Source organism: Telmatherina bonti, assembly GCF_933228915.1.
Source record: "Telmatherina bonti genome assembly, chromosome: 9".
In the NCBI taxonomy this organism is placed as follows: domain Eukaryota; kingdom Metazoa; phylum Chordata; class Actinopteri; order Atheriniformes; family Telmatherinidae; genus Telmatherina; species Telmatherina bonti.
The window spans coordinates 21,563,845-21,576,932 of NC_136627.1; the positions used below are offsets into that span (position 1 = coordinate 21,563,845).

Genomic DNA, 13,088 nt, shown 5'->3' on the forward strand with positions numbered 1-13,088 from the left:
ACCTCTTTTACTTAACATGTAATAAAACTTTAGTGATTTTGGTAATAGAGTAAACTGCACAGAGAAAACCACAGGTGTGCAGATATTTAATAACCTATAAATGGTTGTAAAGGACTTGATCAGAAGTCAGCTGATTGTCAAATGGCTTCAGCTTTTGAGTCCAATTGATCTCCTTTTCTGTCTGTCCGTGCTTGTTTGCTGAAGTAGAAACAGGCTTTCAGATGACATTAAAGTAAACAAGGAAAGTGGGGTGACTGACACATGTTTCCAATAACTGAGAGCGAATGGTCCATCATTACTTGTTCAGTCTAACCGCTGACACAACAGAGGAAACATGAGGCCGTGGACTATCCTGCTGTTCGCTCTGTTTGCTGAGGCCTTCATTGCAGATGGTGAGTTACATTAAAATTTTGTTAGTTTGATTTCTACTTAGGTGTTAGTTTATCATTTGTTTGTAAGACTTGAGGCCTGTAAATCTGTAAAACTCCTTCAAAAACTGGTAAACATGTTTCATGTTTTCATTCAGGATTTTGTTTCTTTAACCTGAAATATATGTTGACTTTATGTCTGCATAAGTAGACACATTATTGAATCATTAATCATTAATGTTGCTACTATCAAATACTCTAATGAATACTCTGTACTCTAATGGGATATTTTTTTAAAATGCAAATTCATTCATAAGCGAAAAGTGTTGGACAATAAGTAAAATAACAGTCTTAAATGATCACATTACAAAATTATGTCTTTTAAATGTTTTATTTGAGCAACAATCTAGTTATATTTGTGGCAAGACACTACAGTTTATCAGTATAAAACATGAATTTTATCTTTTGATTTTTGGTTCAACAACTTGTCTAAGATTTAGGTTTTAATTGTACAAATGATCTATTATTTATAGAAACAAGCACTAATTGATGGATATTCAATTCAGATACCTGAACATTTGGAAAGTTTGGTGTAACAATGCTACAAGTTTGTGAAGTTAAGGTTTGTGGATTAGATTGTGGATTCTGAGTTTAGATTAATTATCTTTAGAACAAATACTTTTGTTTGCGAAATTCTACATATTTTGTTGAAATCTATCGTCCAAATAATAAATAAAGGCCTTAAAGTTCCCCAATGTATAACTTACTATAAAAAACATGAAGTAAAATACATTAAGTATGTAAATGAATAGATTTGGAAGATTGCAGAGGGGAAAAACACATTTTTAAATTTGATAACAATTGACAATAGTGTCTTGACCTAATTAATTCTTTGGTTAATAAAATTCAGGAACTCATTGACACAATGTTGTGTCTTTTTTTTTTTTTTTTTCTTTTTCGTGCTTTCTTTGACCTGCTGTCCAAGATCCATATACATTCAAATTTAAAGTTATCGTGCTTATGAAGATGAACCCTGTACATTTTAACCGTTGAGCTCCACTGTTTTAACCATCTAACAAAGTAACCATAAGTTTCAGGTGTAATTACATTTCTGAACTAACAAGATACAGCAAGCTTGTAATTAAAACTGTCAATAAAAAGGAAATGATGTTCCATGAGTCTTTGCATTGGCTTGCAGTAAGCGCCTCATGGGAGCTGTAATCATCTAACTTTGTTAAGAGAGGAAGGTTATTAATTTGCTCAGAATCATGAGTAATGGACAGATGTCGTTCAAAAAGTGAATGAATTACATCATCCTGTCTTAAGAGTCTTGTCTGGACCGCTGTGAAAATGGATTTGACGCTCTGAGGAAGTGCCAGTGTGACTCCATGTGCAAGTATTATAAAAGCTGCTGCTATGACTTTGAGACCATCTGTGGTATGATGAGTAAGACACCTCTCCACTCAATCGTCCCAAATCCTCAGTCGTGTTGTGGATCATTCCACCCGGCGATGTGAGAGAATAATTGCAGCTAACGTCCCTTTTGTGCCCCCTTTCAGCTCGTGGAGATACATTTGTGTTTGCAGAAGATGACGATGACTTGTTTGAAGGCCCCACTCCATCTCAAGGACTTCCAGCAGGTGATCAATCTACAGTCGCCAGACGCCGGCTGAGGCCCACCCAGTCTTCAGTTCTTGACTTCCATCAGAGAGTGCATCAACATGAGACCACCCTGCAGATGACCAGGCCTCCTCGATTGATAAACCAGCGAGTTACACCAGTTTCACACACTGTACCTCCCAAACACGAGGCTTCCAGCACAACTGAAGCTCCTCAAATTGGTACAACTGCTAAGACTACCACTGTTCCAGTTACAGCAGCCACCACTGCAGTCACCACTACAGCCACTACTGCAGCCCCAGACCCTGACGCTGAGGTCTGCAGTGGAAGACCATTTGATTCCTTCATGCAGCTAAAAAATGGCTCCATCTACGCCTTCAGGGGTGAGTGACAGTTAATTGTAAATCCGGTATTTCCAACACTTTTTGTTTAGTTTTAATGAACGTAACAGTATGACCTTTGTGTTTTGCAGGTGAATACTTTTTTGAGCTGGACCAGAAGTCAGTGCTTCCAGGTTATCCAAAACTCATAAAAGATGTTTGGGGCATAGATGGACCGATTGATGCTGCATTTACCCGCATGAACTGTCAGGGAAAGACTTACATCTTTAAGGTAAGGGCTTAGAGAAACACCCTGTAATGCCAGTATATGGTTTAATGAATGACAATGTTATTCAGGGAAACAAGTACTGGAGATTTGATGATGGTGTCCTGGATGATGACTACCCCCGAGATATCAGTGTTGGCTTTGACAAGATTCCTGATCATGTGGATGCAGCATTTGCCCTGCCTGCTCCGGGTCATCACGCAAAAGAGAAGGTCTTCTTCTTCAAAGGTAGGGCCACATATTGTGCATTTATATATCTTCAGAAACTCATTAACATCTACTAGAATGATGGACATGTGTTTTTCTGCATTTTGTTGGTTTGTGTAGCGGAGCAGTATTATGTGTATGAGTTTTTGCACCAGCCATCTCATGAGGAGTGTGTCACCATTTCCGAGAGGTCTCCATCCACCTTGTTTAGGCGCTACACAGATTTATATGACAGCAACTATGAGCCTTTCTTCAGTGACCTTTTCTCTGACTGTAAGTTCAGGTGCTATGAAAAACATTTATAGATGGAAGCAAGCATGTGTTTTGACTTGTTTCATTGTCCTCAGCGCCCCAGCATCATGACAAACACCACTTCATAAACAAAGACTGGAAAGGCCTTAAGGCTCCAGTGGATGCTGCCATGGCCGGTAGAATCTACGTCACATCTCGTCGTCACGACTACCAGCCTGACTTGCAATGGGGTCGACAGCAGGGCCAGCAGTGGGGTCAGCAGTACCAGCAGAACAGATGGCAGTGGGGTCGGAGGAGACAGAACCGATCGCCTTTCTGGGGGTCCATAGCTGAGCAGGGGATGAACATGGGTCAGGAGTTTGCTGAGAGGGGGATGGAGATGGGTCTGAGACTGGCAGAGAGGAGGATGGAAATGGAGGAGAGGCTCGGACGTGATTGGGACAGACGGTGGGATCAAGACTGGGATCAGGACATACGAAGGGATCGTTATAACCAGAACAACAGAGGCAACTACGACTCCAGAGGAGACAGGTTCTTTCAGAGGAATATACCCATCCAGAATGTCTACTTCTTTAAAGGAGGTAACACAGACTGGGAATGCCATAAAACTGCAATATTTGCACATCAAAACTTCACACTATTTAGTCTAAAGTAGTAAAGGAGAAAATAATCATAGCTAAGAATAAGTAAAATGTGAACTTTAGGGGATTTTTTTAAACTAAATAACCAGGAGATTAACAATGATAATTGTCATTTGTTTATTAATTTAAGTATTAGAAAAAAACACCAGAATAAAATATGATATAGAAAAAATATAAAGCATAATTAACCAAGTATATTTGCTAATGTGCACTGTTGAGGCGCACGTTCACGCACGCGCACGCACGCACGCACACACACACCCATGATATAGTCACAAATACAGATTTTTTTAATACATCATCTCTGGCATCTCTTTGAGCAAAAGAGAAAGATTTCAGACAAAATCATAAACTGAAAAACTCAGACTTTAGATGGCAAACTAATTTGATAATCTTTCTAGCTCTGTCTGCCTCATCACAGAAGACTTATTATAGTAACTAGTTTCCCGTGTTGCGTACTTGTCCACATGACAAAGAATCCAAAGGTTAAAGTCACAGCAGCTCCTATTTACACTCACTGGTTTAGTCTTTGTTAGCTGTTGTTTTCTGGTTAATGACTCAAACACCAAATGATCAACAAAACAGAAGTTTGATTATTACTGACTGCAAAACTTCAACTTAAAGGGCATTCATACAGGAAAAATGGCCAAATAACATGTGATCAAACCAGGCAGTATGCAGATTAAATGCAACTTGTTTTCTATTTTTTTGTTTTAATGCATTCTATAACTTTGTTGCAATAAACCCAGATGGGTAACAGCTGGGGAAAAAAAAGTCAAATACAGTGTTAATGATTGTTCAGCAGATCCAAAAAACTGGAATTAACAGAAAAATACAATGTGTGACATTTTGAAGTGTTAAAACAGCAAATAATTGCTTTGTTTCATGTGTTTTTCAGATAAATATTACAGAGTGGACCTTAGGACCAAAAGAGTCGATCCTGCCATGCCTCCATACCCCAGATCCATCGCCAAGTACTGGCTTGGCTGCTCAGACCCCACTGGAGCAGAGAAGTAGTTTTTGTCCAGGTTTTATGTTCACTATTGTGAGATTAATATATAATGGATAAGTCCATTTTTAGATTTGATGGTGATTTTATCCATGGCAGGCTGAATAAACTTGAATGGACAACCGTAAATTGTCATCAGCCAACAGCAGCTTTCTAATTAGTAGATCTATGTGACAGCTTAATGTAGATGTAAAAACATGCTTAGTCCATTTTCTAACCGCTGACTTTCACAACAAACCTTTCTCTATAGTACAGACAGAAAATTTTGTTTAGTTTCAGTTGCTTTTGACTCAGATGTGTTACATTTGAAAACACATTCACTGTGCAGCACCATCTTTTCTTCTTATTCAGCTTCTGTTCACCTCAATTTAAACACATTTCATTACCCTCTGATCAAATGGCTTCTATTGGATAATTATTTTATGTTTTATTGTTTTTCTGAAACAGTTCCTAACTCCTATTGTCTCTACAACCACAACATCAGCCTTAACATTTCTTTGTTCCAACTAAAGTGAAAAGCACAATATGTTTACATACTTACAGTACTTGTATTGTTACAGTTTATGGCAAGCATCAATGAGGTAAATAAAACAAACACATTCTGCGGTTTGCATGTAACACATCAAATACCTCGTGTTTTCCTTTCTCATTTACTTTGAAACCTGAATACAATATAATATTTTTTAAAAATCATTTAGATATAGAGGTTTTCAGATATGTTTTATGGCATATGCAACAAAAATGTAAACTGCACTTAAAAGCACCATCATTCAATTAAAACTTCAAAATAATACATTTGAAGTTGTATGACGACTGCTGATGTGGTTTATCATTGTTTATGATTGTTTAACAAAGACATTTTCATAGCACGGTTCACCACATGGATTCACTGCTGCTCCTTTGTTTGATATGATCTGAACGCTGCCACTTGCTGGTCCTACAGTTAGGTAGCTGCTTTCAGTTTGTCCTGCATTTACATTGCCAGCAGGCACTGAGTCTCCCTCCACTCTCAGATGTGACCCTGAGTCAGCTGAGGCCATCTCTGGCACACTCTTCAAAATGGAAGAAAGTGGTCGTTTTGGAGTCCCACCCTCTGGTGGTGGAGCATCATCTGGACCTGCTGTGTCAGGAGGCTTGTGTGAACTGCGCTTCCTCCTGATTGGCTTACATATAACAGACGCTCCTCCAGATGGTCCTCCCTGTTCCCATACAGTTGCTCTAGCTCCCAGCTTCCTCCTGGGAGGTTTGGTGATGCCTTCAGCCATCTTTGACTTTGGCCTGCGAGATTCCAGCTCCCTTTGTCTTTGGAGGCTGCCAAGTCTCCGCAGCATGGCCTGAACAGGCCCTTCAGAGCTAGGTTCTGTCTTTGCTATGGGCCGACCAGCCTTGCCCAATGTCACATACACTGTAGTGACCTTATGGGAGACCCCCGCCTCAGCATCAGAGGTTGGCCGTTGGATGCCCTTATGACCAGCTGTGTTGGACATCGTTCGTCTTCGTCCTGATGGCCCGGAAACCTGTAAATGTCTACCATCTGCTTCCTGGTCTACTAACTCACAGCTTGACTCATGATTCTCTGTCACCTGCACATCCACCTCATCTTCCTTTTCCTCATCTTCTGCTTCACGCTCCTCCCCACTTCTCGCTGTTACCCCCTGACTCTGTAAAGCTGACAGCATCAAAACCCCCCAAGGCAATCTGGCTTTGCTGCAAGTGGGAGTTCCAAGGTCCTGACCAGAACCACGTCTTTCTTTTGAACTGAAGCGGGTGCCCTCTGCAAATGAGACAGATGGACGCTTGGACTTGGCAATACTGGAGGTGCGAGGGATGTTGAAGGGTGAGGTGATGTCCTCACTGCTAAAGCCAGATGGGTCTAAGAACATGTTGCACTTAGAGCTCATCTCCTGGAACTCTCCACCTGCAACAGCAGGGATGTCTGTCGAAGAGACGAGACATCATGATGCGGTGTTTCACTAACAGGTGTTGATGTACAATCAGTTTGGCTGCATTTCTGGCCCTACCTTCTCTTGGAGGAACACAGTAGAGAGCTTCTCCTTCTTCCTCATCACTGTCAAAGGAGGATCCCTCAGTCACCCAGCCAGAGGAGGGAGGCTCAATGAAGCTGTGATTGAAAGTCAGCTCTGGGTCATGGTGAGATACTGTATGAGGCACAAACAGTGAATTAAATAATATTAAAAGCTTTTTAAGTACAAAACTATCTTGCAATTTGTAATAAAAATACTAAACATCATCAAACTCACAAAGTTTCATGTCAGTTTTATTGTGTCGTTTTTTTAATTAGGTTTAAAATGGTGCAACAAAAGACAATACTAACCAGTCACTCGTGGCAGACCAGATGACCAGTCAGAGATACAGGGGAGGGCTGCACCAATGTTTGCCAAGACACTGTAGACGTGATATTTTATCCTAACAGGCAAACCACCATCAGCCAGAGTTGCACTGTGAGAAAGTAGGTTCACAGATACAGTAAAAATGTCACTGTACTGAATATTATTAATGTATTTTAAGGGTGTTATACAGCATATTCTTTAGAGTTGCAAAGTATGAGACCAGCTGACCATAAACAGCTAAGTGGAGCCAGGTAAAGAGATAAGAGTTAAAAGAAAGCAGTTGAATGAACACTACAATATTTAAGAATACTGACATCTAGCGGTAAAGATGGGTATAGAAATTACTTCAAACGCCAAGCACAGTTGTGATGGACAGTGGCCATCAGAGGCCAAAATATCTTCCAGACATAAACACATTTTCATTTGGGAAAAAATCCAGGTGCAGACTTTTCAGACTGATATTGATTATACATCAGATACACATATCTGACACATAAATTAAGATGTGTACTTAAAAAAAATTAATTTTTCTTTTGGTTTTGTTTTTATCGTTGTCCAGTCATGTTATAGTTCATAGTTTATTGTAAATGGAAATAATAAAAGTCAGAACAGACCTGTCTTTGGCATCAACAGGACCTCCTCCACAACACAAGCAGCAAAACAGAACCATAAGAAGCAACAGAAGCAGAGGAACCAGCACACCTGCCAGTACAGCACTTCGTTGACCTGACAGACACATTTAATAAAGTGATCTCCCTCAGGATCATTAACACACATCCGAACCATCATGCATCAAGACAAACAGAAAAATGGGCAAATTAATGAGCGTACTGTTGAGGCAGGCACCAGTAATAGGGTTGCAGTTGACTCCCTCACCACAGTCACATACAGATGAACAGTTGAGACCAAACTGCAGGGCGGGGCAGCTGTTGTTGCAGCTGGTAAATAGAAGGAATCACATAATTATGTCACCATATTTAACAAAGAAAGTTGTGCATGAACAGCAGAGTACACAGCACAGCACAAAGTGAAATTAAAGGGATTTCATCCCAGGATTTTTTTTTCTTTGTCATTTTGGGCTCACTTTGTAATTCTAAGTGACAGTTCATTCTCAAAGCTACTCAATTAGCCACCATTTTATAAAGCAGGTAAAATGTTATTTTCTAAAATTATACAACTGTCTTTCTTTGAAATGCCTTGCTGTTGAAGTTCAGGAAATGAGTATAAGTGAATTAGTCTGGAACAGGTTATTTCCAAATTCCTAGGATAAAACAGAAACAGGCTAGCTCCTGATGTTTTGTGAAATACATACAAACACAATCACAGAAATGCCATGTGAGATGCAGCTCTGAACAACATGTCAATCAGCAGGTTTGGATTAAGAAAAAAACTATAGAAGAAATTAATCATTTTATATTTGTTAACTTCATGCCTTATGAGTGTATAACTATACATTTCTTGTCTGTCTGAGCTCATCCAGAAACCAGAAAATGTCAATTTCCTCTGAAAATGAACAGAAATATCTGAGGTTACACTTTGACTATTAAAGACTTCAAGGCAGGTTACATTAAACACATAAAAAGACAGTGAGATTAAAAAAAAGAGTGGGGGGGTGTGAGGATATTTGAGGGCTATACAGGCAAACAGCTGGAAACTGATAAAATTTAAGTGGCAAAATCTTAACTTGAGTAATTTACTACACTGAATGTTATAAAAGGACACATAATTGACAAACAAGGCAACTTCAGTCCTCAAAAGCTGCAGGACTGCAGGTTTTAGAGGTTTCCCTGTTTCAGCACACCTCATTGAAACTCATGGGTTACTGAGAAAAACTTTAGAAGCTGTTGGAAACCTCCATTCCCTGCAGGACTGCGGCTCTAGAGGATTACAGTTGCCTTCCCCAGACCTAACTCAACTAATGAACATCAACGGCTGGTTGGAGAAAAGTCACATTCATTTGTTCCTCTCAGTTTTACCGTTTCAAACGCACATTGCAACCTGAGACAATGTGAGCATTTTTTCCAACCTTTTTTTTTTCTCAGTTTCCATTTCTCTACACAAAGCTGCATCTAAAAAACAAAAACCTTGTCAATGAGCTGAAAAGGTTTTGGTTTCAGTTTGACTTCATAACTTTATCTTTTATTAAACATTGCTTTAACTAAGCTAAATCTGACAGCTCACCTTTCTCCCTGAAAGCCTGGCTGACAGACACATTTTCCTGTCACATGATGGCAGTTACCATGGAAACAAGGGCTACACAGGAAGCCGCAGGCGTCTCCATACATCCTGCCGGAGCAAGCTTCCTCGCACCTGGATAAAGACAGAAAATCTCAGTCTCACAACATGGACATTATATGACTATTTAAAAAATGTTTTCTTGTTTTGTGGTTACTCTCACACGATATATATATATATATATATATATATATATATATATATATATATATATATATATATATATATATATATATATATATATATATATATACACACACATATATATATAAACATATATGTATATATAAATATTAGAGGTGGGAAAATCAAATCAAAGAATCAGAAATTGGGATCTTTTTTCTTCACAATTTTAAAACCAGTTTTTTTGTTTTAAAAAAATCTTTTTTTTCAAATAGATAAAATGAATGCCATATAAAATTTTTGTCATTTTTATTGTCTTTTTATTGATCTTTTTACTTGTCTTCTTGGGCATTATAGCAGCAGAATGATGGTCTGGCTACTGCGTTGTTTTTTTCCTCATTGAAATGAAGAAAAATGACAAGCAAAAAAAAAAAAAAAAAAAAGCTTTTATACATGTTTTTTGTTTTAAATCTACAAAAATCAGCAATATTGAAGAATTGTGAGAATTGCAATTTAAATTGAATCGGCACCCAAAAAATCTGAATCAAATCGAATCGGGACAAAAGCATATTGTCATACCTCTAATAAATATATATATCCTCACAACTACACACATTTTATCATTATATAGGACTATACCCTTGTGCTGAAAAAATTACATTAATTATGAAACAAAGCTTTAACTGTTAGCAGAGGTTTAAAAAGAGCATAACTACTAGTTTGTACTTAAGTACAAAGCATGCACACCTAGGTCCGATCCATCCAGGGTCACACCTCCCACATTTTCCAGTTAATGGATCACAGGGGTCATTATTCCTGCAGCGTGGACATGTATGCTTGCAGCTATCACCATAAAAACCAGGCGGACATTGGAGGTCACATCGCAAACCATTCCAGCCAGGTTCACAGGCGGCACACATGCCATCAGTGGCAGAGCACGACTGTCTGTACTTACAGTGACCACAGCTAAAGATGAGAGATAAAGTCAGGACAGAGAGCCAGAGAAAATGTGGAAGTTTACCATTGAAACAAACGGGTTTGAATATTCTTTTACATGCACATACCTTGTTGTACACCCACTGCCATATTTCCCAGCCTCACAGGGCTGGTTGCATGAGGCACCTTGGTAACCTGGGTTGCACAGACACTGCCCAGTGTCTGGGTCACATCTGCTGTGTGTGAGGTCACAGTTACATTTCCTGTCACAGCTGGGTCCCCAAGAGCCTTCCACGCACTTACATGCACCAGTACGCTGATTACACGGCGATTGATTACAGTTGCAGGTGCTAATACATTTCTTCCCCCAGTGGCCCCTGTGGCACTTACACATGCCTAATTGCTGGTCACAGCTGTTACCAACAGCTCTTCCTGAGCAATAGCAAAGTTTGGAGCAGGTTGGTGACCACCAGCCTTCATTGCAGGTGCAGTTTCCATGGATGGGGTGGCAGCGACCATAGCGGGTGCAATTGCAGGTATACTGACAAAGTGGGCCCCAGCGGTCGGGGTTGCAGGTGCACTCACCAGTGACTGGATGACAGCGGCCATTTGGGTAGCAATGACATGCCTGACGACAGTCTGGAGCCCAGAACTCTGGAGGACAGGCTGTCATAAATAGAAAGTTTTCAGTGACACTTTCACTTTTCACACAGAATAATTTAACATGAATACCATCAGCCTCATTATGTGTGGAGAGCTTGTGTAATGAAATACACAGTATGTGAAACTACCACTTTTCCACCAGTGATCAACATTTATAGCTTCATTTTAAGCATGATTATGACTTCAAACAAATTGCTAATGTAGGCAGAAAAAACACATAATGAAACGCATTTAGTCATGAACCAGCCTCCAGAGCCTGGACCTTAACACTACTCAAGCAATGTGACATAATCTTGACAAAAATATAACAGAAGGCAGCCAAGATCTAATGAAGGGCTTTGGAAAGGCCTTAGCTTAGAAAACTATGTTTAGAGACCACTTAAAGAAAATACCAAAAAGTTTGTCTGAAAGGGTTTTTGTTGAAGAATAAAGGTTGTCAAGAACAATGTTTAAGCCCTTTGGGATTGTATGAACTCTTTGTCTTGCTTATATACATGATTCCAATTTATTTTTAAATGTTTAACAAATCATTTCACCATTTTCCATTTTCTTGGCAATAATAAAAGAAATAAAAAATGAAAGTAAAGTTTCTCAAAGCATTTTAACTGGACTGTATGTACATTTTCAGTTTATTTTTAATGTTAAATTGGAGATTTTGCAACCTTCACTAGTACCCAAGAAAACACAATCACATATATTTTCATGCTTTCTCTTTCAATAAAAATAATCACGTCTATGATACATCAAAATAATAATCCCTTTTACCACGTGTTAAATGATAAAACAGCTGCTTTTGCTTGCAATTACTCACCTGTTGTACACTGAGCTCCATAGTAGCCAGGTGGACAGCGACACACTCCAGGAAATAAACATACCTCATTCTTTAGACAAGCATGCTCACCTTCACAGACAGCTACATACACACCCACACACATACAAACACACACACAAGCATTATTAATGGTAATGAGAAACCAGCAAACCAAATCTTGACTGTTGGCTAATTCTAGTATTTCTAATACAATTGATATTATTATAACAACTCACGAATCATGCACTCTTTTCCATGTTGACTCCATCCAGTGCAACAGACAAGTCTGGAAGGATTCCTGAATATCACAACACAATTAATAGCTGCTAAAAATCTGATGCTTACTAAATGATCACAAAAAGGTTCCTGATAAAAAAAAAAAAAAGAAAAAAAAAAAAAGAACAAAAAAGCTTGGTTCCTGGAACACTGTGCCCATTCTTCAACTCATCAAACCCTACAGTCCCCAAAATGGTCGATTCCAATAGATTCTCATAGCACCAAAATGAATCAAACGAACATTTGAAGTATTATTTTCACTGCAAAGCCAGGAATACTGCAAACTTTGCCTGACCTTAGCTAGCTCCCACTGTCAACACTAAATGTACAAGTTTGCAGATGACTGAAGGTAAAAGTGACTTACGTCATGTCCTTGCAGACGTTCTTCCCACCAGGATCCAGTGTGTTTGCATAAGATAATGTGTAACAAAGAAAGGTGCTCAAAGCTCTGAGAAACTTCATCTCCATACAAAGTCTGTGACCAGCACCTGGGTCCTATATTTTTCAGTCTAAATTTTCCCCTCTTTTTTCATTTAAACTTGTTCTTCTTCCAGAGAGGAGGTTTATGACATACAATAGCCCTCTTTCCTGGCAACTCTTCCCTCCCTCTTTCTCTCTGGTGAGTCGTCTTGTCGCTCCAGGCAGCCACAGAGGGTTTCCTCTCCCCATTTCCTAGGGAAGTAAGAGCCACTTCCTTCTATTCAACCAGACACAGAGCTTTTTAAAGATGGTCGCACACTAACACATAAAGTACGACACACTAATGAGACACAGACATGATTACATACTTCTGGTGTTCGCCTTTTTCCCAGAATCTATGTAATGCCACAGGAAATTATGAAGAAAACCTTTGTCACTGCTTCTTAGTTGTGAAAGTCAGAACAAGAGTCACATGATCACTTCAGATTTATCCTTTAAAACAAAGATTGGTAGCACAGTATAGTGGTTAGCAATGTATGTGTGGGTTCACTCCCTCCCACCCACAAGACT

The 13,088-nt window shown here is 39.2% G+C and overlaps 2 protein-coding genes across 2 annotated transcripts; one reads left to right on the plus strand and one right to left on the minus strand.

Annotated features, from left to right (window-relative positions):
• Window positions 1–334: 334 nt before the first annotated feature.
• On the plus strand, window positions 335–4,725 carry vtna (vitronectin a; the record flags this gene model as incomplete). The annotated part of the gene is made up of 8 exons (XM_079245948.1): window positions 335–392; window positions 1,695–1,814; window positions 1,928–2,371; window positions 2,461–2,600; window positions 2,666–2,822; window positions 2,922–3,074; window positions 3,149–3,634; window positions 4,593–4,725. 8 exons carry the CDS (start codon window positions 335–337, stop codon window positions 4,709–4,711), a joined length of 1,677 nt encoding a protein of 558 aa, XP_079102074.1. The 3' UTR covers window positions 4,712–4,725.
• Window positions 4,726–4,729: 4 nt separating this feature from the next.
• Window positions 4,730–12,585, minus strand: scarf1 (scavenger receptor class F, member 1). Its single transcript, XM_079246115.1, has 11 exons — window positions 12,463–12,585; window positions 12,059–12,120; window positions 11,823–11,924; window positions 10,477–11,014; window positions 10,160–10,378; window positions 9,236–9,364; window positions 7,886–7,992; window positions 7,669–7,780; window positions 7,039–7,163; window positions 6,725–6,862; window positions 4,730–6,639 (listed from the first exon to the last, which is right to left on the minus strand). Exons 1-11 carry the CDS (start codon window positions 12,564–12,566, stop codon window positions 5,540–5,542), a joined length of 2,736 nt encoding a protein of 911 aa, XP_079102241.1. The 5' UTR covers window positions 12,567–12,585; the 3' UTR covers window positions 4,730–5,539.
• Window positions 12,586–13,088: the final 503 nt, after the last annotated feature.

Coding starts and splice junctions, on each gene's coding strand:
- scarf1 (XM_079246115.1), bottom strand. CDS start 12,566: ATGGAGATGAAGTTTCTCAGAGCTTTGAGCACCTTTCTTTGTTACACA. Junction 11,015..11,822: donor TGGAGCTCAGTGTACAACAG/GTGAGTAATTGC, acceptor TATTTATGACAG/CCTGTCCTCCAGAGTTCTGG. Junction 6,640..6,724: donor CTGTGTTCCTCCAAGAGAAG/GTAGGGCCAGAA, acceptor TCTCTTCGACAG/ACATCCCTGCTGTTGCAGGT.